Source organism: Schistocerca gregaria, chromosome 1 (assembly GCF_023897955.1).
Source record: "Schistocerca gregaria isolate iqSchGreg1 chromosome 1, iqSchGreg1.2, whole genome shotgun sequence".
Lineage (NCBI taxonomy): Eukaryota > Metazoa > Arthropoda > Insecta > Orthoptera > Acrididae > Schistocerca > Schistocerca gregaria.
The window spans coordinates 661788768-661814188 of record NC_064920.1 but is presented as its reverse complement, the minus strand read 5'-3'; the positions used below and the strand labels follow the sequence as shown (position 1 = coordinate 661814188).

Here is a 25421-nt window from a genome sequence, read left to right as displayed (position 1 = left end):
AAGGGTTTGGACCCATAAAGACCTGAAAGAATTTGTTCATTAGCAGAAATCAATATAATTAGTATACAAATTAAGCAGATGGAGGAAATGGAGCAACACATTGATTTGAAAGCACACAAATCATACACCATATGTATGAGGAGACATCGTAAATGCACTTTACGGCTGTATTGTGTTTTAAACCCCAATCAGAGCAGTAAGATCCCTATGTAAGATTTAGGCAAGTGCAAGGCAATACAAAGATTAAAGGGTGGTTAACAACATAGTTAACAAGTGACCATTAAATAAACAGCAACTGGTCAAGCCATTTGGAGTTGTGTAATACTAGACAGCAATAGAACAACTGGTGACAGACGCACTCTGGCCTACTGTACATGATTGCTGTGGTGGTGACACCCACTGACACTACAAACACTACAGTGCACACCAGGAAACTTGACGCACGCGCAGAACAATATGGCTTAATTAACATAACACCACGTGCATACCAAAACCCTGTAGAATAAGCAATGATACTGACATCAGCACAGAAATTAAATTTAGAAAGTAACATGTATGTATGTAATAGGAGAAAGGTAATTTATAAGGGGCATTCAAATGAAACCTGGTCACAAGTCTAAAGTAAGGGTAACGAATTTATTAACTCAAAAATGTAGTTATACATAGTAGGGATACTCAAAAATAGGCGCCAAAACTGTTGGCACATTTTACCCATTGCAACACTGGCCAGTTAGTTCCATCCTTGAAGAAGCTAGTAGGCTGCTGTTAGATCCAGTTCCAGACACAGTCACACACTTCATCGCTCATTGCAAATCGATGACCGTGAATAGCTTGTTTTAGAGGCTCAAACACATGAAAGACACGGTGAAAGGCCGGGACTTGACGGTGGATGTTCCAGTGTTTCCCACCGAAACTGCTGCAATGTTGTCTTCACTGCACTGTCCGTGTGTGAATGGGCATTATCATGCAGGAGGATAACACCATTGGACAGCATGCCTCAGCGTTTTGACTTATGGCTCATCTACGGTTAAGCAAAGTGGCATGATAACACTGGGCATTGAAGGTGGTTCCCCGTTGCTGCTATCTCGCCTGCATGTTCAGTAGTGGACAATAACTTGTGTGACCACCACCTCTTCGGCGTGAAACCACACTGGCACTATGTAACAGCAAACGGTGTGCATGCATCAGTCTCTTTACAAATAGACAGTGCCACCATATCAGCAATTACGTTGTGCCACCTTACATGTAAGGTAAAGGTAGGTACACTGACCAGGATTCATTTGATTCAACCTCAATGAAAGAGTATTCAGAAGGAACAGGGAACTGACAAAAATATACAGCTGAAAAAAAAAACACACACATTAGATGAAAGGACAACTGAACGAATAACATCTACAGAAGAACAAAAGGAAGTAAATTCAACAAATATTAAACCTAACTGTGGACTATACTAATATTCATTGGAAGTACTGCGAATTAAAGTTTGGGTTATTTATTGGATAACTGGCTACAGTATTTTAACAAAGCTATGAACTATTTGGAAAGAATTGAAAATTGTGTACCACACATTAAAAGAAGAACTACTGGCTTAGTTATGCTATGCATTAGATAACAAAATGTTACACTTTAAGTCCTTTACATAATGCATCTGACAAACATAACAAGCAGTAGATAAGTTGGGGGGGGGGGGGGCTAGAATAATTGTATTTGTGCTTTTATCAAAAATAAAATGTTTGCTCATTAAAGTTTAGAAGATAAGAATATTTGAAGAATTTAACTCTGCTGAGTGTGAAAGTACATAAAAAGCGAATACTCCCACATACTGAGCCAATATGAGTAAGTAATTTAAAGGATGAACGTGATGCAAGCTGACCTAAAGGCAGTTATGTACATAGTAATTTAAGTAGTGATGAGAATATTCTCTAGGGAATGATGAAAAGCCCCATCCCAACTGAATACAGGAATATCAGAGTGGTAGGTACTTTTGAAGATGGGCCTCATCATACTGCAAGTGTGTGTGTGTGTGTGTGTGTGTGTGTGTGTGTGTGTGTGTGTGTGTGTGTTCTGGAGCTTAAAGTGCATGAATTTATGAGGTAAAGGAAAGATCTATCATAATGAATGAGTTAAAGGGTAATTTACTACAGGCAAATGAGATGGTGTATCAAACACTATTTTAAACGGCAAATTGTACAAGTGAACATGCCTACCTGTGGAATGTGGCGCTCTGGTTATGTACACTGATCATAAGAAGGGGTAATAAGAATTTTAAGCACAACTTATCAGTATGGTACCAAAATTAATTATTGATAAAATATTCAGAAGGTTCAAGAATTAAGAAACTAATTCCAGTGAAAATAACAATATGAGGAACACTAATGGAGCCGCCTTCATCACCAAAGTACGAGGGGACGAGTAAAAATACACACACTAGAACTTTTAAGCTGGGAGACTACATACCTTTAAGGAAGAATTGTCGAATAGTTAACAAAATAGATGTAGCTAGCACAATAAGAATACATAAAAGCATCCAGTAAAACAATGTGTGCTTGATTATGATATGAAGAATTTCTGGTGAAGTTTGGGCAGAGAATCCCGTATTTTTTCCTTCATTCAAATACCACAGTTCCCGGTAAATAGTAGATTTCTTTCCTGCAGAGTTGGATAGAGATTTCACTGAGTGTATTTGTGTCCTGTCTATGTTGGAAGATGCAAGGGGTATAGAATATTCCAATTTTCTTTTTCTGACCTCTGCAATTAAGGGGGGCTATGTAAGTAAATAAAGAATAGACGACTTTCCTGTATTTAAAAGAAAAAATTACATGCATCAGCTGAAGAATGCTAAGAAAAATGAAGTTAACTTCTAATACAAAACCTGAGAGTCTTGTATATAATCTTTTAATTCTATGTAATGTTTTCTGTGCATTACATAAAGATAATAGTGATGCACGACAAACCTGAACTGTGTGAAGTGCAAAAGGTGATAAGGATAGTTTACTACCTCGAATACAGCATTGCCTATAGCATGCATAAAACTTTAATAAACCTACAATGATGCAACAGTGCAGGGTATGGCGTGGCTATAGGAGGGAAGTGATGAAAGGAGTTAAGGTAACAAATTTACCTTGTCAAGGTGTCGATCAGACGAAGTGGCTTCCTCAGACTTTTCAGCAATGTATGTTTTGTCATAGTCTACGAACTAGTAGGCAGGAGCTTGCATGGCTCCTTCCTTGTGGGTTTGGCAGAAATGAGAGGCACACGAGGAAACTATACCACATGGGTACACTGATTGGTTCCAACACTGCGTGACTGTTATATGCTAACAATAGGGAATGGAAACTGAAATTAAATAATCACTACGTCAAATGCAGGAACAATACACAAAATACCGAGTTAAAAAGCGCATAGAGAAGGGGAAAATGAAAAAAAAAGGTAATTAAATATTGGAAATAACATTACTGTATAAAAGAATTTTGTAAAATGCATATTAAATAACAAGCTAAAAAAGGGGAAAGAAGCTGACGCGCGTAGGAGTACTTAAATAAAAAAAAAACTACTTTAGCGTGGCCAAACAATAAAGCGTACTGATCAATTCCAGGCAAAGGACTCGGTATAGAAATTGTAATGTAACTTCCGCTCCGAGCAGCAAATAAAAAAATCCTAAACAAACAGAAAAGTGCATCACTACTGTATATTATTGTTCAGTAAAGGCTGGATAGTGTCACTATATAGCAGAGGGGCAGTTGCAGTTCACCTAAACTGGGATACCTGAAAGACTAAACTTTTTTTTTTTTTTTTTTTAAATGTGTCTCTTAATCATGATTTATAGAGAGATAAACCCAACAAGATTATGCAATATGTGCTATAGAATCAATTTTATCTCAGTTATTTCAATTTTTTAATGTTCATTTGTTAACAGTTTTCTTTTATTAATCACTTCTCATGTTTTGGACACTTTCACAGTACAATGTTTTGTGCAATTGAAAAAAAAAAAAATGTAAACTTGTCTCTCAGTATTCAATACAGTGTTTATGACAAGTCTGGAGTGGGATTTAGTTAAGATTCCCACTACCAAATTTTTATAACACATAGACAATGGTGTATTGACATGACGTGCACAGAAGAAATTTACTTACCTAAAAAGAGGAAGCCCACAGAAGAAGATTCCAGAACTGCTGCTATTAACAGGAAACGGGGTGAAATATTGTCTTCCATGGTCATTACTTTACAAGACATCAATCAGAATTAGTATTGTTACAGGTGAATGTAGCAAGAACAGCTACTTCAGTTGCCCTCACTTCAGGTAACAGTTGCACTCAGTTTAATGGGATGTGTTTCATTTGTTACAATTTAATTCTTGTATCGTTTTCCCCGGTATTCTAATATGAGAACAGCTAACGAATTTTTATTTGCAACACACTTAATAAATCATTAGTTTCTCATTACCAAATAAAACACTGACTTTGGTTCATAACTGCGTAATGGTTTTTAAAGGACAAAAATTTCACCTTAGAATGTTACCTTTAATTTAAAAGCCACATAAATGTATGTATACATAGCCATACAATCTTTTCACATACAATAGCAATTTATGAGTTGACGCTATAGGATTTCATAAAAGTATCACTTTAGTAAGCAAAACATTAGATTATAGTAGTGCCTAGTTCATAGTTTTTCACGTCTCTATCCATTGTACTAGTGCTGCAAGTCAAATGTCGCATGACTGATCAAACAAGTTTGATACTGTATCAAGCCTTCTGCATACTGAGCCTAATCAAATGAAAGTGTTTCCTAACATTTACCCTTCAGAAGTCTTCCAAACAAATCTGTCCAAAACCTCAATTGCCAAAGCTTCAATCTGGAAATAAGACAACTTTGTATTTTTAGAACAACAATTTTGGGAAAAACATCGTTTTTTAATTGGGAAAGAGGAATGTAGGAATAGAAGATGATGAATGGGTAGCTTTAAAAGATGAAATAGTATCGGCAGCAGGACAAATGTGTCAAAAGACAAGGCTCAGCAGAAACCCTTGGATAACACAAGAGAGATCCAGTTTAACTAAAGAAATGAGAAAATACAAAATGCAGCGAACAAAGCAGGTAACAGGAAATAAAGATTTCTTAAAAATTGAGATTGATCGGAAGTGCAAAATAGCATAACAGGACTGGCTAAACAAGAAATCCAAGGGTGTATAAGCATGCATATATAGGGGGATGCTACATGCCACCGATAGGAAAATTAAAGAAATCTTTGAAGGAAAGGAAAGTATCTGTATAAATATTAAGAGCTCAAGTGGCAAGACTATATTGTATAAAGAAAGTGAGGCCAACAGATGGAAGAAATATACAGATGCTCAATGTAAGAGAAAAACTAACAAAATATTATAGAAACAGAAGAGGATGCAGATGAGATGAAAGCAGAAATCCCTGACGTGTGTATATTGGAACAATGCTCATGGAGCAGAAAATGTTTCCTAAGAATTAAGAAGATCACTTGGAGAGCAAGCCATGACAAAATTATTCCACTTTGTATGTGTGAAATATGAGACACGTAAAATATCTTCAGATTTTATTTAAAAAGTAATTATTTCTATTCCAAACATGGATGGGAGTGAGGGAGTGGAGTAAAAACTGTAGAGGGAGATCAAGGGATGAATACAGCAAGCAGCTTCAAAAGGATGTGGGTTGCAGTAGTTATTTGGAGATGAAGAGGACTGCACAGGATAGACTACGATGGAGAGGTGCATCGAACCAGCCTTTGGACTGAAGACAGTGACTACAAAGACGACAACTGCAAATGAGTATGTAGCCGCATCATCACACTTGTAGTAAGCCTATTTTAAGAAAAACATTTCCCAGTACATAAAATAAACTGACTGGTACTAAACAACAACAACAATAATAAAGATATCAGGAATAATTATGATTGGAAGTTTAGTACACAACAATAATGTGTTCAGATTATTTACTTTTTAGTGCTGTATAACAGAACTGCAGTAACAAATAAGTGATATGGAATTAGGACATTTGGTACTACAAAAGTTTCACAACAATGATGGATGTATTATGTAAGGAAAGCCATAAATTGAAATCTATCAAACTGGTACAAATTCTCATATCATTAAAATCACATGGAATGATCTTGTGTTGGCACTTTTTCTGAAGGGGTTAAACCTTGTTGAAAGCAGCAATATCCACACTTTGGACCTGAAAATAAATGCAATATTATTAGAAATATGGTATGATAGCAGGCCTTATTTGTTGGCACATACAGATAGTTGCTATATTTCTGAGTGTAGCCACTCCCTTATAAAAATAGGCATGAATATGTCAAGCATAAAGAGATCGCTAAAATACTACACTGACCTGAATATAAACCCTCCCTCAATTCTGAGGGATGAAACAGGAGAGAAACTAAGATAAAAATGTGTGTTGCATAACTCATTTACAAAAATTGCTCACAACATAGTCAAACAATCAGATTTTTGTCCTTTACAAGTAGCTAAAGCTTTACTGTTACCACTTAACTTCATGATCAACTGTGTATCATTCCTATCAAACCAATGGAAAATCCAGGATGGAGTCAAGTCAATATTACGAAAATGAAAAGATTGCAACTCCCCATAAGGAGATGATGTAGAGTCACCGGCGTGCACATGCTACTTTAGAAGGCCTTTTGCTCAAAAGTTGATTTCTTTCTGTTGTGCCTGTCCAACTCAATGTTTCCTCTGTATAGTGTGTGTCATTACTATCAGTTTCATCACACTTTTGAAAGTAAGTTGTCCTTGCTACAATCCAGAGACTGGACACACGGTCCTTTTCGAACATTTTGATGACAAAATCTGGGAATACTGTGCACCATGAAGAGAGAATCCACTCACACATAAGGCTAACTGATTGCTTTTCATTGTTGCCGAAGTGAGTGCATAATGCAGTCCAAGAATCTCCTGAACAGAGTTTTTGGAAACTGTCTAAATGATTTACTTCTGATATCAAGCACTTGCAGCTTTGAGATGTAGCTCCTGGTACAGCAACTATCTACATTGTAGCAATGTTATTACTTCAGGTGTGAGGTGACTATCATAAGAATAGAAGCATAGCTCTTACTGAGAAGCAAACTGGATCTGCAGTTCCAAATAGTAGACCTATCATTAATACTGTTGTTATCAAGCCCTTTTCTTGGCAATGTATCCTAACTTATTAAGGAAATTGTCTTTGGACAATGTTTTACACTTAGACTAACAAAAAGGGACATTTCTCTCTCTCTCTCTCTCTCTCTCTCTCTCTCTCTCTCCTCCCCAAATAACTGATAACATCACAGTAATTCTTCGTTTTTCATTTACAGTTGATATACTATTTGCTGTTTACAGTAGAATGTTATATTGCTCGAAATGAACTGAAAGGCAAGAGTCTTGTTGGTGTTGCCAATCTGGTGTCGAACATATGACTGCCACTGCTGCATTTCGATTGCTTGCCTCTGGAAGTTTAAAGTATATCAGTAAAAGTTCCAGGCTCTCTCTGTGGCAATGACATAATTTATCTAATAAAGTGGCCACTTCTACGCACAAAATTATGGTACCAACTGATACTCCCATAGTATTCTGTCTGCAGGATATCCGAGGTTATCACAATTTCCAAGGCCTTCAATGGTATTATTTGTCATGAGGTATGTATCTCACCTTTCCTTTCATCATATACAAAAGGAAGAAACCTAGTTTGAAGTTCAGGATACTTCCCACTGTTTGGCCCTCTGTTGATTTCCTTGATAGAGCAGCCATGTGCAGCTTACTCTTCGACATGACCGAAAGTCATACATTAGATGCAGTTCTCATGTAATAGAAGACTGAGCACAGAACTTAAATCACAACAATAACAAATTCCCAAGTTTATCGTTGATTTTCTTTCAACATTACCACTCACTGACAAAAACTAAACTCTACTCTGTACCTACTCAATAACTGCCTGTTTAGTTGAATAAAATAATTCATTTGTGTGCATGACAGTCACTAGCTACATGAAACAACTGTCAACTTCATCTGAAGCTAAGGAACGAACACTACAGCTAAAGATTCTATAATGTGGAAATATACCGGTTTCGTGAAGGGTCGTGTAGGTAAGCCGCATCCTAATTCTTCATGCTCAACTTCTGGTGAAAAAGTAGAGTTTATATTCAAGGCAATATAGTAAATATTTCACTTAAAAAGGAGGCGTGATCGTTACATTTGGACTGACTGGAAGGATGAACAACTATGTTTAACTTACAGAAAATTGCTTTTACTGAAAAAAATTTATTCTATGAAAAATTATGAGAAAATTAATATAATTTAACAGTACAGACACTTGCCACGTGGGTCATACTTCTGCGGAACCCGCACGTTCAGGACCTGTGATGCAACCACCCAGCGCATCCTACTCTTCTACTATCGTTGGACTGACCTATCTTGTAAAATGCAGGGCTACAAGCTAAAATATTATCATATACCAGCTGTCTGCCTGAATGAATGGTCACTACCAAACTGCAGCCAAGAGCAGAGTTTAAGAGTGGCAGACATGCTACTGAGTACAACATGTTCAACTTCAATGGCAACTTCATAACTTGGACCATCTGGATCCTAACACTGCCCAACAAAAGAATCTCTGAATAATGTAGATGCAAACCTCAATTTTCCATTTTCTTAGATGCAACTATCCTGTAATAATCATGGGCACACGTGATGCCCCCCCTCCCACTTACAGCTCTGTTCAAACCAATGACGCTTCTCATTTCTCAGCTTACATATTGTGCCCATTACTAGAATTATTGCTAGTACAAAGACTGTCATCAAAGGCAGTCAGTACTACAGGACTATCAACAGACAATTTAAGTACATTTATGTTACATGCATGTTACTCAAGAGACTCAATTAAAAATGTTGAGAGTGTCTCTCAACATAATATCTTTTTTATTTTCTGTCTTTCTAGGAATGATTTATTCAGTGCTGGAGAAAATGTGCACAATGACAGCTGAATGAGAACTTACAAGACAGTCATACAATAAAAAGTAATCAGCAAGTAAGTCTCTAAAGCCACAGTGCATTTTCGGGTACAGTGAGTACTGAGACTGTCACTGTTTCTTTTTGTCATTCTTTATTATGCACATGTGTCACTCTTTACGTATTAGATTGTGATACTACAGTAATGACAGCATTTATGGTATGTCAGACTTTCGATTTCATATTTGGTAGTCAACTGTCTACAAGCACACCCGAAACCTAACACTTTTTACACATGCACTACCCACATACAGACACCACAAGAAAATACTAACATAGCAAACTGCTTGAAATCTGTAATTGAGCAGACTAAACTATCAAACTGAAAAGTAATGTAGGACTACTTACATAATCTTCAATTGCTTCTATTGCTTCCTGAAGTACATCAACAGATACTTTGTCATCTTCCACAACACACGAAATCTGAAGTTTATGTATTCCATAAGCAAGAGGTACAAGTTTTGCTGCAATTAGAAGGAAGGAATTGTGGTCAAAATAAATAAATTAAAATTTCACAGCAACATCAATTTTAAATGGAATACCATTTCAGATTTATGCACAGGTTTAGATTCCTATAGGAGAGAGTCAAGGGAAGTAGGCATATTTTGCTAAAATGTTTAAATTATTTCCAAAGATCCTGTTCCGCCAACCACCCATGAGATATCACATGTAACACTACTGAATATCATTGCTTCATGGGGATTCTAAAACAGACATACAATCTTTATTCACAGTCAATGGCAAAGCCCAAACAAATCATATACTGTACATACATATTTCTTCAACATGCACAGACCATTCACATCTTTGAAGATATGCACTCCCGGAACCAAGAAAGAAAGTACACTTTAATTTACAAGCAGTAAACCATCACGTATACGCTGACAACAACTGAACTGCATTAGCAGTCAATGATTCAGTGTAATAGAAGACAATTATTTGTGTGAAAGATGGTCTGGTTTAGACTTTCTCCCCCTAAGAGAAGGACGAAACATCAGGGTTTAACATGTTTCAACAAGGCCTTTAAATATTAAACACAAGCTTAAGTAGGGTAGATAAAGAACTGGAAGGAAATCAGAGTTGTTCTTTTGAAAGGAACCACTCAATATTTGTCTCACTATGTTATAGTAGCAATTTCTCAAAAAGATTAGTAACTGAACTACCGTATTTACTTGAGTCTAAGCCATACTTTTTTATCCTTTTTTGTACTCCAAAAAACCCTTAAATTTCGAGTCTCAAAATTCAGGTTAGATTCGAGTGAAGCTTAGATTCGAGTAAATACAGAAAGCACAGTGAAGATTCGACTTACATAAAAATTAACATTTAATGAAACTGATAATGCTTCATGCTGCAAGTGTAAAACTTATCTTTTAGCTATTTAAGGAGTAGTATGTGCTGGTACCTGTGTGGCTGCGAACTATATAATGAAATTGTTGGAAAACCCTCATCTCTACATTTATTTTAATAAATTCTTGAGTAGACATAAAAGTATAAGCATTGCAATTTATTAAATTTACACATCTGACCTTCAACCGACAAAATATTACTTACATGCACCCCAAAGAAGACCATCCATTGATATTTTGCGTACTTCAGCTTCCAACAATTTCATGTCAGTTTCATCGTCCCAAGGTTTCACATCCAGAATAATATTTGACTTTGCAATTAGTGCTGGTTCTGAAAATCATGCAGAATACATATAACAATTTGTTAGATTACGTATTTTTCTCTATGACCTTCTCATGCCATTTTCATAACACTTAAAAAGTATTAGCAAGTTTCGTGTAAAACAGAATAAATCTGAGGCTTTATTACTAAGTTCTTCAAAACATGTCAATACAGAATCATACATTCAAACAGTATTTCTCCTCTAAATTTGTGGGAGATGCTTCAGACATGGAAAATTATTCTTCAATACAACTGCCAGTTACACTTGCTTTTTTCAGGTTTATTGAAGACTGTTGTCAAAACTCAGGTTTCTTCCTTAATAAGTAACGATTCTGATCACTGAAGTACATTGTTTCAAGATCTGCAGTAATTGGGACAATAGTAATACAGAGAATTTGGGCACAGGACCATATATTTGAAATGGTACTATTCTCAAACAATGCTAATCCCTAAGTAGAAAAATATTTGTTTATACTTTTGTTTAGAGCTATATGATGTTAAAATTTCACAACACCAATAGATAACATTGTTCACGCTCCCATGGGGAGACACAAAAAACTAGTTGTGAAAAGTAACAAGGAAGTGTTATAACAACACATCCAACTCAAAGACTTGTATAAATTATTCCCCCATAAGCATTTTTACACAGCAAACATTAAAACATTAACCTGTTGGCATCATTTGATGAGCTGCAGGCATATGCTTTGGCTCTAATTGTTGCAGAGCTTTATGTAGTGCAACCATTAGCTCTTTCATGCACTTCAGTATGTGCTACAAGCACATGAATACCTGTTGTGTAAGTTATCTACATCTGTGAAGCGACTTCTACGCAGTACTGCTCTTGTGAAAAAGATAAAATTATAAATTTTATGCTCTCTCTCTCTCTCTCTCTCTCTCTCTCTCTCTCTCTCTCTCTCTCTGTCTGTCTGTCTGTCTGTCTGTCTGTCTGTCTGTCTGTCTGTCTGTCTGTCTGTCTGTCTGTCTGTCTGTCTGTCTGTCTGTGTGTGTGTGTGTGTGTGTGTGTGTGTGTGTGTGGCAGACAAACAACATGCAGTCGTTTTTCTCACACCAGAGCCCTACACACATTCTTTGAAATATGAGCTCTATTATTTATCTGGGGTATCTGGTTTGATGTATATGTAGACAATACACATTTTAATTGGTTAAGGTAACTGAATATAATTCACTTAATATTATGTAAAATTTCCCATTCCAGCAGCTATTAAGTAACATAGGAAGCAAACGCAATCTGGTACGAGTAAAGTTGAAGCAAAATGTGAAAATTCTTTTGACTATTATCACCTCTCTGAGCTGTATCTAACAAAATTAATATTATGCACTGTGAATTTGGACAACAATGGGGATAGTTCACAAATCTTAATATTGTACTACTGAGGGAAAGGTGGTCCTTTCACACAAACATAAAAATTATTATTTTAAACTTTACAATAATAAATGTATTTTCGAACACAAACCAAGAAATTACAGACCTTGAGAAATATGTATCTACTATCACAACAGTCCGTCCATTTGATTCAGTTTTACTAACCAGAGAAATGACACATTTTAGCGAACGAAAAATTTGCCAGATCTCAAAATCAAATAGGGGTAATGCGGGAGTAGAATTAATAATGAATAAAAAAATACGAGTGCGGGTAAGCTATTATAAACAGCATAGTGAACGCATTATTGTGGCCAAGATAGATACGAAGCCCACGAGTACTACAGTAGTACAAGTTTATATGCCAACTAGCTCGGCAGATGATGATGAAATTAATGAAATGTATGATGAAATAAAAGAAATTATTCAGGTAATGAAGGGAGACAAAAATTTAATAGTCATGGGTGAATGGAATTCAACAGTAGGAAAAGGAAGAGAAGGATACATAGTAGGTGAATATGGATTAGGGCTAAGAAATGAAAGAGGAAGCCGCCTGGTAAAATTTTGCACAGAGCGTAACTCAATCATAGCTAACACTTGGTTCAAGAATCAAGAAAGAATGTCGTATACATGGAAGAACACTGGAGATACTAGAAGGTACCAGATACTATTATATAATAGTAAGACAGATTTAGAAACAAGGTTATAAATTGTATAACATTTCCAGGGGCAGATGTGGACTCTGACCACAATCTATAGGTTATGACCTGTAGATTAAAACTGAAGAAACTGCTAAAAGGTGGGAATTTAAGGAGATGGGACCTGGATAAACTGAAAGAACCGGAGGTTGTACAGAGTTTCAGGGAGAGCATAAGGGAACAATTGACAGGACTGGGAGAAAGAAATACAGCAGAAGAAGAATGGGTAGCTTTGAAGGATGAAATAGTGAAGGCAGCAGAGGATCAAATAGGTAAAAAGATGAGGTCTAGTAGAAATCCTAGGGTAACAGAAGAGATACTGCATTTAACTGATGAAAGGAGAAAAAACAAAAATGCAGTAAATGAAGCAGGCAAAAAGGAATACAAACGTCTCAAAAATGATATCGACAGGAAGTGCAAAATGGCTAAGCAGGGATGGCTAGAGGACAAATGTAAGGATGTAGAGGCATACCTCATGAGGGTAAGATAGATACTGCCCACAGGAAAATTAAAGAGCCCTTTGGAGAAAAGAGAACCACTTGTATGAATATCAAGAGCTCAGATGGAAACCAATTTCCAAGCAAAGAAGGGAAAGCAGAAAGGCGGAAGCAGTATGTAAAGGGTCTATACAGGGGCGATGTTCTTGAAGACAATATTATGGAATTGGAAGAGGATGTAGACAAAGATGAAATGGGAGATATGATATTGCGTGAAGCGCACCATCATCAGTTATTTTGCTCCCCAAATAGCAAAACACCTTTACCACTAAGTGTCTCATTTCCTAATCGAATTCCCTCAGCATCGCCTGTCTTAATTCGACTACATTCCATTATACTCGTTTTGCTTTTGTTGGTGTTCATCTTATTTCCTCCTTTCAAGACACTGTCCATTCCACTCAACTGCTCTTCCAAGTCCTTTGCTGTCTCTGACAGAATTACAATGTCATCAGCGAACCTCAAAGTTTTTACTTCTTCTCCAAGAATTTTAATACCTACTCCGAATTTTTCTTTTGTTTCCATTACTGCTTGCTCAATATACAGATTGAATAGCATCGGGAGAGGCTACAACCCTGTCTCACTCCCTTCCCAACCACAGCTTCCCTTTCATGTCCCTCAACTCTTATGACTGCCATCTGGTTTCTGTACAAACTGTAAATAGCCTTTCGCTCCCCGTAGTTTACCCCTGTAACCTTCAGAATTTGAAAAAGAGTTTTCCAATCACCATTGTCAAAAGCTTTCTCTAAGTCTACAAATGCTAGAAAGGTAGGTTAGCCTTTCCTTAATCTTTCTTCTAAGATAAGTCGTAAGGTCAGTATTGCCTCACGTGTTCCAGTATTTCTACGGAATCCAAACTGATCTTCCCCGAGGTCGGCTTCTACTAGTTTTTCCATTCGTCTGTAAAGAATTCAAGTTAGTATTTTGCAGTTGTGGGTTACTAAACTGATTGTTCGGTAATTATCACATCTGTCAACACCTGCTTCCTTTGGGATTGGAATTATTATATTCTTCTTGAAGTCTGAGGGTATTTCACCTGTCTCATACATCTTGCTCACCAGATGGTGGAGTTTTGTCAGGACTGGCTCTCCCAAGGCCGTCAGTAGTTCTAATGGAATGTTGTCTACTCCCGGGGCCTTGGTTCGACTCAGGTGTTCTCTGTCGAACGCTTCACGCAATATCATATCTCCCATTTCATCTTCGGCTACATCCTCTTCCAATTCCATAATATTGTCCTCGAGAACATCGCCCCTGTATAGACCCTTTACATACTGCTTCCGCCTTTCTGCTTTCCCTTCTTTGCTTAGAAACTGGTTTCCATCTGAGCTCTTGATATTCATACAAGTGGTTCTCTTTTCTCCAAAGGTCTCTAATTTTCCTGTGGGCAGTACCTATCTTACCCCTCATGAGATAAGCCTCTACATCCTTACATTTGTCCTCTAGCCATCCCTGCTTAGCCATTTTGCACTTCCTGTCGATATCATTTTTGAGACATTTGTATTCCTTTTTGCCTGCTTCATTCACTGCATTTCTACTAGCCCTCGTCTTTTTACCTACTTGATCCTCTGCTGCCTTCACTACTTTATCCCTCAAAGCTACCCATTCTTCTTCTACTGTATTTCTTTCCCCCATTCCTGTCAATTGTTCCCTTATGCTCTCCCTGAAAGTCTGTACAACCTCTGGTTCTTTCAGTTTATCCAGGTCCCATCTCCTTAAATTCGCTCCTTTTTGCAGTTTCTTCAGTTTTAATCTACAGGTCATAACCAATAGATTGTGGTCAGAGTCCACATCTGCTCCTGGAAATGCCTTACAATTTAAAACCTGGTTCCTAAATCTCTGTCTTACCATTATATAATCCATCTGATACCTTTCAGTATCTCCAGGGTTCTTCTTTGTATACAGCCTTCTTTCATGGTTCTTAAACCAAGTGTTAGCTATGATTAAGTTGTGCTCTGTGCAAAATTCTACCAGGCGGCTGCCTCTCATTTCTCACCCCCAATCCATATTTACCTACTACGTTTCCTTCTCTTCCTTTTCCTACTACCAAATCCCAGTCACCCATGACTATTAAATTTTCGTCTCCCTTCACTATCTGAATAATTTGTTTTATTTCACCATACATTTCTTCAATTTCTTTGTCATCTGCAGAGCTAGTTGGCATATAAACTTTTACTACTGTAGTAGGTGTGGGCTTCATATCTTGGCCACAATAATGCGTTCACTATGCTGCTTGTAGTAGCTTACCCGCATTCCTATTTTCCTATTCATTATTAAACCTACTCCTGCATTACCCCTATTTGATTTTGTGTTTACAACCCTGTAGTCACCTGACCAGAAGTCTTGTTCCTCCTGCCACCGAACTTCACAAATTCCCATTACATCTAACTTTAACCTATCCATTTCCCTTTTTAAATTTTCTAACCTATCTGCCCGATTAAGGGATCTGACATTCCACGCTCCGATCCGTAGAACGCCAGTTTTCTTTCTCCTGATAACGACATCCTCGAGTAGTCGCCGCCCGGAGATCCGAATGGGGGACTATTTTACCTCCGGAATATTTTACCCAAGAGGATGCCGTCATCATCTAATCATGCAGTAAAGCTGCATGCCCTCTGAAAAAATTACGGCCGTAGTTTCCCCTTGCTTTCAGCCGTTCGCAGTACCAGCACAGCAAGGCCGTTTTGGTTATAATATAATAATTCCAATCCCAAAGAAAGCAGGTGTTGACAGATGTGAAAATTACCTTACTATCAGTTTAGTAGGTCACAGCTGCAAAATACTAACGCAAATTCTTTACAGATGAATGGAAAAACTGGTAGAAGCCGACCTGGGGGAAAATCAGTTTGGATTCCGTAGAAATGTTGGAACACATGAGACAATACTGACCCTACGACTTGTCTTAGAAGGAAGATTAAGGAAAGGTAAATCTACGTTTCTAGCATTTGTAGACCTAGAGAAAGCTTTTGACAATGTTGACTGGAACACACTTCCAAATTCTGAAGGTGGCAGGGGTAAAATACAGGGAGCGAAAGGCTATTTACAATTTGTACAGAAACCAGATGGCAGTAATAAGAGTCGAGGGGCATGAAAGAGAAGCAGTGGTTTGGAAGGGAGTGAGACAGGGTTGTAACCTCTTCCTGATGCTATTCAATCTGTATTTTGAGCAAGCAGTAAAGGAAACAAAGGAAAAGTTCGGAGTAGGTATTAAAATCTATGGAGAAGAAATAATAACTGAGGTTCACCAATGACATTGTAATTCTGTCAGAGACAGCAAACGTCTTGGAAGAGCAGTTGAACGGAATGGAAAGTGTCTTGAAAGGAGGTTATAAGATGAACATCAACAAAAGCAAAACGATGATAATGGAATGTAGTCAAATTATGTCGGGTGACGCTGAGGGAATTAGATCAGGAAATGAGACACTTGAAGCAGTAAAGGAGTTTTGCTATTTGGGGAGCAAAATAACTTACGATTGACGAAGTAGAGAGGATATAAAATGTAGACTGGCAATGGCAAGGAAAGTGTTTCTGAAGAAGAGGAATCTGTTAACATCAAGTATTGATTTAAGTGTCAGGAAGTTGTTACTGAAAGTATTTGTATGGAGTGTGGGCATGTATGGAAGTGAAACATGGACGATAGATAGTTTAGACAAGAAGAGAATAGAAGCTTTCGAAATGTGGTGCTACAGAAGAATGCTGAAGTTTAGATGGGTAGATGACATAACTAATGAGGAGGTATTGAATAGAATTGGAGGGGGGGGGGGGGGGGGGGGAAGAGGAGCTTGTGGCACAACTTGACTAGAAGAAGGGATCGGTTGGTAGGACATGTTCTGAGGCATCAAGGGATCACCAATTTAGTAATGGAGGGCAGCGTGGAGGGTAAAAATCATAGAGGGAGACCAAGAGATGAATACATTAAGCAGATTCAGAAGGATGTAAGCTGCAGTAGGTACTGGGAGATGAAGTTTGCACAGGATATAGTAGCATCGAAGACCACCATCACAAGGTCCTACTTTGTGATCAAGTTCCTTCTTCACATGCAATCAAAATGTTGGTTCTTTTACTTTGAAGAGATTGGTTTAGCATTGGGGAGGATATATTAATGCTCATGTATTGTCTGAATTGCAAAAAACACTGGTGCTGGGCTAGGTGCAGTGGTAAGGAGTCGCAAAAAATCTATCGTTGGATTGAAGTCTGACCCAACGGAGACTAATCCACAGATTTGAAATTTGTTCTTACAAACTTATTCAATAACTGAAAACTTAATTATGTATTGCTCATATACTTTTGTCAAAGTCTGTTGGCCAAAATCAATGAGGATGCTAACTTTGCTGAAAATTTTTGGATGGCAGAAACACCCGATTTTCATGTAAGTGGATACATGAGTAAGTAGGACACGCATTACTCGACACAAACAAATTCTGCTGTACTTCACTGGTGAGTGTTACACAGCACTAAGGTGACAATATGGTGTGCAGTGTTGTGTCATGGGCTGAAAAGCCCTTACTGTTTCCAATATGGACGAGACACTGCTGTTTATGTGTCTCAACATTACATCAACACAGGACATTTTTGATTCCATTCTCTTCCAAATCTTAACATTCAGCACATCTTGCTTCAACGTGATGGAGCCACTAGACAATCTGCTTAACTGCTTATGCCTGTAGTAGAGGTGTTTGGAGACCACATAATTTCAGGAATGCTGACATTGATTGATTGCCTGAACATTCAGACCACTCAGTATGCGGCTACATGTTATGGGGGACATCTGGCAAGAATTGTGGATCTGACTTCACCACCAAATCGCGCCCAGCTAAACACACTGAAGAGACCACCATCAACATCTTAGAGAACACATTGCGCCACACTGTGCAAAATTTTCAGCATCAATTTAATGTGTACAGTGAAATTTTTTGTCATATCAAATGTTTCCATTTCTCTATGCCACCCTATACATTAGCCCAATAAAAATGAATGAAGAGGACCGTATGACAAAAAAATTAAATGCAATTTTTAAAACTAATTTGAATAATAAAAAATAGACATGCCTTTAAAACGGTCAGATATTGGGACATGGCGTTCAAGACATTCTCATACATTCATTTTGAATATCACCAAATGAGATGAATTGGAGTCAATGCACTGTTTTGAAACTGACACCTTAAATTTATGGTGCAAATAAATGTTATCCTTGAATGTCATCTATTTCAAACAAGTACACCAAATTTCAAGTATTTGGTGACAGAGTAGAGTAAATACTGAGTGAAGTATCATGAAACACGCACACAGACAGACAGACAGACAGACAGACAGACAGACAGACAGACAGACAGACAGACAGACAGACAGACAGACAGACAGACAGACAGACAGACAGACAGAGCGCTTCAGTAAAAGCTAATGAAATATGTATCACTGTGTGGTACCTTCGGATATGGGTTTCTTGGAGAGTGTACTTACTTTTTGATTTCTTTGCTGCATACTCTGCTAACCTCTGTTCTTTTATTTTCTTAGCTTCTTCACTTTCTTCCTGCAAACAAAATTGTTTTTGTGGTTAATTTTTAATTGAAATTATTGAGGACACTTTAATAAAGCCTACAGAGGAACCCATAAATGCACAGTTCAACAGCAGACGGCGTCCATGTTCACGCAAACTAATAGGTATAGAGGGTGACGTTTACCTTATGTAACAAAAATTCCATGGCTGAAAAACAACCGAAAATGATGAAAATCAACTCTACATCTGTATGCGGACATTGAGAGTGGACTAGTTTGCGTGTGGTAGTGGCAGATAGAAATATTTCGAAGTGCTCACCTGTGCTCTTGTGTGATTTCCATGGCTTCTGCAGTGAAGTCGCATGCGTTCAGAAGTGAGTACATTGTGAGCTATGTTATTGTTCATAACTGATTACGTGAAGTAGGAATCTTTTGTTTCCCTGTTATTCAAATTAACACTTTATTTAATTGCTGGACCATTGACACCAATAAATGTTTTGCAGAAATATACCACATTCTCAAAAGTACTTCTACTATCGTACTCATCATTTAATGTTGTTCAGATAGTACCTGCAGATTTTATCTAATTGCAATCTTTCATTTATGAATTTATATGTTACATTCATAATTCGCAATTGTCAAGCGATAGAAACCTTGGACCAGTCGATTTGTGTGTGTATTATCATATACTGTAGACTCGGCAGTATTTGGCCTGTAATGCGGCAACTACGTATCCCAACCCCTAGACAACGAAGCCAGCCAAAACTTAATATTTCAGCTCTGAGTCAGGGGGTACGAAGCTGAGGGCCACATCCCACCACATCCTTTATTATTAGAAAGCCCACAAGCTATCAACTCAGGTTGGTTTAAACACTGCAGTGTTCAACTTAATATGGCACTGATAGTGCCAGTATGCCTTTGCCTTCCTTCAACCTTTGAACAAACTTTCTTGGCCAGTTTTATTTAGGAGGACCTACAATGTGATATCGGCTAGTAATACTTGAGAGACGAGCCCAAGCACAGCTTATACCACATCACTGTGTTCAGAAGACCACATCTTAGTAACTTGGGCCTCAATTTGGACTCCTTACACATAACAACTATCTACATGATACCTTTCCCTTAACAGGTATATGTTAAAGTCTACTAAACAGGATATTTGATAGTACTGTATATGTAATATTTACAAGTGTTATGCCTCTGTAGTTGCTGCGTTCAACTAGATCTCCTTTCTTATGCACCAGACACACTACCCCTACATTCCATTCTTCTGGCAACTCTACCTCTTCCTTTTCCTGCATGAGGCACACATCTTTTAGATCCTACGATTTAGCTCAACTCCTTCAGCTTTCTATAGTTCAGATATTATATTGCCACTCCCTGGTGCTTTACTGTTCTTCAATTGGGCAATTGCTTTGTACACTTCTCCTTGGGAAGGGGGAGGCATTATGGCGTCGTCATCTAGTGGGACTGTGGTATCTTCAATAGGGGACTGAAGCATCCAACAGTTCACTGAAATACTCTAACCAACGCTCCAATACCTTTTGATCATTGGCTCGTAGTTAATCACAGAAAAAGTTTCAGTTCGGCTGCATTTAAACTTTGCCAGCTACAATTTTTAGAATGGAATTGACAGTACAACATTATTTCTTAACTACTTTGAGACTCCTGGTGTTGACTTATTTACATTAAAGTCTTGAAACTTGTTATAGCTGTATTATTTAATGGATGAAATCAAGTGCTGTAATAGGAATTTTCTGTCCGATCATTCTGAGAGTTAACAATTTTAACATTAATGTACTTTCATTTTTAATTTCATCCTTAAATTGTGGTGCAATACTTTGTATGTTATGCACAGGAGCGTTAAGATGACATGGTGCAAGTAGCAGTGAACTGGGTTAAGTTCTGGCACACTTGCTCACTTCTGTATATCTCAAATGATACAGTTCATGTTTTGTCACGTCTACAGAAAAATTCAGTTTACAATGGAAATTGAAAGGAGCGATGCCTTTGGTTTTTGGTTTTGATGTGGTGCAAAAGTGATGGTACCTTTGGAACATATAGTATATCTGAAATGTATGAAAGATTTATATTTACTTGCAAGTAACTGCCATCATCCTTTGCAGACAATGAGTTCACAAAACTTGAGGTTCAGTTCACAGAGTATACATCATTGCTGACGAGAGCAGGATGAGCTACGCTTAGTTTCTGACGCCAATGGTTATTCTCCACAGCAGATATGTAAGGCACTATGAATGAACCCAAAGGTGACTAAGCAGTGCAGAAGATGACACAGACAGAACTAAATCCATGGCGTTACTGTCATATGGGAAGATTGTTGTCAAAAATAGTATGGAAGCTCAGCGAGCAAAAGGTAAAAGTGATTTTTCGCCCTCCAACAAAGACAACAGCACTCTCAGATTCTATTAAAGAGGGTTTGATGCTCCAAAAGGTTGGTGTTGAAAAGGTCCCCTACAAACGTGGCTTCTCATACATTGGACATACGATTTGTACAGTCCGTGAACGATGTATGGAACACAGCAGGTAAATCCACCTCTTACAGCCAAATAAATCAGCTGTGGCAGAACACTGTATTGATACTGGTCACACTGTTAAAATTTTAATCGCCTACATCTTTGTGGGAGTCAGTGGAAAGAGGCAATTGAAATTACCTTGGCAATAAATTTAAGTAACAGATAGCGACTTCAGCTTGGATATGTTGTGGAATTTATCACATCATGTTTATATATATCTTGAATAAGTAGTGGAATTTATCTCACAGAAAGTGCTGCTCAGAGTGACAGATTGACATCCCAGCATGTAATGACTGACTGCCCAGCCACAGATACAATGAATGCATATTGTACTACTTTGCTGCTGATCAACATCTCTGATGCCTGTGAATCTGGCCATATGTGCAGTGGTGCAGTTCGCAAGTTCAAGAGGCTGAAACAAGTGCTTGGGCATCAGTGTTTTGGCTCACTGAAGATGGCTGAATGATATACATCCAAAGTATTAGAAGCAGCTTAATTTATGCAGCTGCACACTAGAAATTTAATGCATCGCCACTCCCTCCCCCACATTTGTCCTCTCACCCAAGCTGGTTTCCCTATTACTCCTCCAACCTTTCAGAATTTTCAAAATAAATTTGCTTGCAATTTCAATTGCTAGAGCTTCATCTGTAATTCTAAGATGTCCCCTATATAATCTATTGTACAACATAAGCACATTGACTTCAATACAGTCTGAAATTTTAAGCTGACATTTTTTGGATGACAAATTTGGGAAACCTCATTTTATTGGGTAAATGTAATAAAATTGCTTATTGATGTTTAATAAAGTATGTGCTTAAAAAGCTTTTGTAACCATTTCTTTTGCAAAAGATATGGAACTGAAAAGGGAGCTATTGATTTAACTTGCAAAATTTGCAGGTTCATTTTACGTGAGTATATTGACACAAACACAGAGCAAATGTGACACTGTTTCATCCAGCATTTACATTTCCATATTCATTTTCGTGACCTAGCATTTACATATTTAAAGCGAAACTCTTGTGACCTCCACTGTAGCAGTCATATTTTAGCCAGAAGACTGAGAAGTGTCCGTTTGACTGTGAGATGGCTGCCAAATGGTTTGCTGTACATGCTCTGACAAATGAGACGTGTATATACTACAATAGTGTTCAGAATACATTAGACCATATTGAAACAGCTGTTTACCATTTTGCTACAACAAATTTTGAGCTCTCCATTTGAATTAAGATGTAACTTCTCTTTTGGCAGAATTGCTGAGATTGCCTGTAACAAGATATATAGTTTCAAATGCAGTCCCCATCAGCAAAGATCTTCACATTTTGGAAAATTGGGGCAAAGATTTGGCTATGTATTAGAAGAGTGGAATTTGATTCACTATTTCATGTCATTAATGAGAGTGGAATTTATCAAGGCAGCATGTTAAATGCCTACATCTGCAACTTAGTGAGCATAGTTAGTGAAGGATCATGTTTTCTTTCCCAATCATTGATGGCCTTATCAGTGTTAGGATATTCTTAGCACGAGAAATTTAATCATGATTGCTTCCTTCACATTTTTGTCTCAGAAACTAGATAAAAGAATTGGCTTTTAGTTGCTAACATGGAGCTCTAAAATTTTGTTTACCAACACACTTTTCAACTGTGAACCAGCTTCCTTTTTGGAATACTCAATATATTTTTATGTTAATATATCTCCAGTTTATTTTCATAAATATTCTTCCAGTTTTAAATATTCCTCCAGTTTTTGCTTTATACCAGTTCTTAATACTGTTACATATTGAGTTTTTATAATACAATTTGTTTTGTACCTCTTTACATGTGTGTTTTGGATGTCATATGTTAAATAATCCAAAGATTCTTTTTTACATCTGGAGCATCAATTTGTTAACATTAAAATGCCTAGTTGCATTGTGGGTAACACTTCGAGGACTGGCCACTTAGAGGAATATTGAGCCAAGGAGAGCAGCCATTTATGCCATTTAAAACATTACTGGCACATTTTTAATTGATATACATCAAAGAATATGTACTGATAAGGACCACGTTTCAAAATACATTTTTCACACTTTCTTCAGTTCTTTGATAAATATTTTAAAATAATGACCGAAATTGTAATTATCGTTCCAAAATTTGTGGGAGGTGAGTTATTGAGCAATTTCTTCCTCTCAAGCTTCCAGAATTCCTTGCTCATTCAGGAAATAATGTCTGTAATTGAAAATAATGAACTGAAACCTAATGAGTACATGCATGAAATTGTCTGTGTGATCACATATTGATTCAGCCATTCACAACAGCAGCTGTTAATCTTGCTAATGTGCCTTTAGAAATAATACTAGAAATGAACTTACTGGTTGATTAGCTCTTTCTGTACATCAGTGAATTAAATCATAAAACTTGTAACATTGTACACTAAAGATTTTTTTAATGTGTGGAATACAGGATAGCATTTAGCAACAGGTGCTTTTGACTGATTCCTAGCAATCTGAAAACTATCAGTTTTGCGATAAATGAGAGTACATATGCAGATTCTACCTAAAACAACTAAAACATGAAATTACGAAATAAATGCCATTTCATTGTGAATTGTATCAGATGAACTGATAGAATAGTTCATCTATCTTTGATAGAATAAAGATAGTTCGAAACACTATTTTCTGCATAGAAATATTGAGACATAACCAATTTTCATTTACTGTTATGCACATAATTGGGAATAATGAGTAAGAATGTCTCAAAATAAAAATGTGCACAAAAGTAAATGTAGTAGTGCACTCAATGCTCTCATTCCACTCAAGTTGTGAACGGTTGAAGATACATACCACAATACCACATAATGGAACTAACACTCAGCCATGGGACCTAGCATCTTAGAACGAAGAAAACTTAACTTTCTCTGCTTGCTAAACTTTAAAGTTAGTGTAGTGCAAAGTTAACGTGGCAGTTTTAGGTGGCACGTGTTTTGAAGTGTGGTTGCATCAAATAATGGTAAAGTCTGGACCTGAAATATCTTGTTCACAACATTGCCAACCTGCTTCCTGCCAATCTGCTCCATCACACAAGTCCATTATTACCATCACAACAAAAAGAGGGAGGGGGTTGGAAATCCCTATGACAATGTGTCGGGTGTGCTTTTGCAAGTCTGGCTGCCCTGTTAGTCGAAGGCAGGCTTGTTTCCCAACATCACTCCTTAATTCTGTGGAAGTCATTCCACATTCTGATCAGAAAACAATCTGGAAAATATATCAACCATGACTGAAGTCTTACCCAAATGTGCCAAGTTATTTTCAGTTTTACTTCTAGGCTATAAAGCTTGTCGGTTGTAACTGTAGTATTGTCACCCATAGGTTGCATGGCTATGAATGCCCATGATAGGCCAAAATCAGTATTCTATAGAATTTGTAACTGTACATTAAGGGTGACTTACAAAATGAACTACTCTAATTAGAAATCTTGTATGAGATTGGAAGTAAAATTAGAAAAATGTTAATTTAAAATCGCTGTGTTTTTCCCTAAGGAATCTCATTTTTTGAAGATGTATGAAAATAATTGCATAACCTTAGAGCTATTGCAGTCACTGTGACGATGTTCTTGAAAGTGAGCAGATGTCTTGTCAGACAAGTGTTTGTAGCTGGAAGATCTTTCAGCATCTGCCAAAACAACTGAGTGTGCACTTTAATGTTTTCCTTTAGTTTCAGAAGTGAAACTAAAAAAATGACACATGACTGCTGATATTTCACAAATGGACATTAAGCTTGGTTCAATGATGATACAAAAATCAACATTTTGGTTTCAATACCAACATCTGGCACAAAGTTCACAACAGCAAGTGACAATGACAATAAGGAGATTAATCATTAATTTATTTTTAAGTTGTACAAATACATTCTTGAGTAAAATTGTTCTGTTTCTCCCTGAGGCACATGCCACATTCCTTCATGGGAATATTAGAAGAAAAACAAATGTCATAAATGGAGTTTAAAAACACTCATGTAGATGGTGCCACCAAGAAGAATAACCAAGGTAAGAGTTCTGTCTTGGAAATGTTGCACTCCAAGGAAACAGCCAAACAACCTCCAGCTCCCATGTCACTAGGTGCACCCATCTTCATAAACCTCATGCCTATTG

General features: G+C 37.3%; 1 protein-coding gene across 2 annotated transcripts in view; it reads right to left on the bottom strand.

Annotated features, from left to right (window-relative positions):
- Positions 1-5945: 5945 nt before the first annotated feature.
- The window catches only part of LOC126362095 (probable elongation factor 1-delta), a 59000-nt gene continuing 39524 nt past the window's right edge, over positions 5946-25421 (bottom strand). For both annotated transcript variants that reach the window (XM_050007851.1, XM_050007852.1), the window contains 4 exons: positions 18728-18797; positions 10581-10706; positions 9378-9493; positions 5946-6204 (listed from right to left, as the gene is read on the bottom strand). In XM_050007851.1, the coding sequence (XP_049863808.1) occupies positions 6166-6204; positions 9378-9493; positions 10581-10706; positions 18728-18797 (351 nt within the window). In that variant the 3' untranslated portion in view covers positions 5946-6165. The remainder of the gene's footprint in view (positions 6205-9377; positions 9494-10580; positions 10707-18727; positions 18798-25421) is intronic.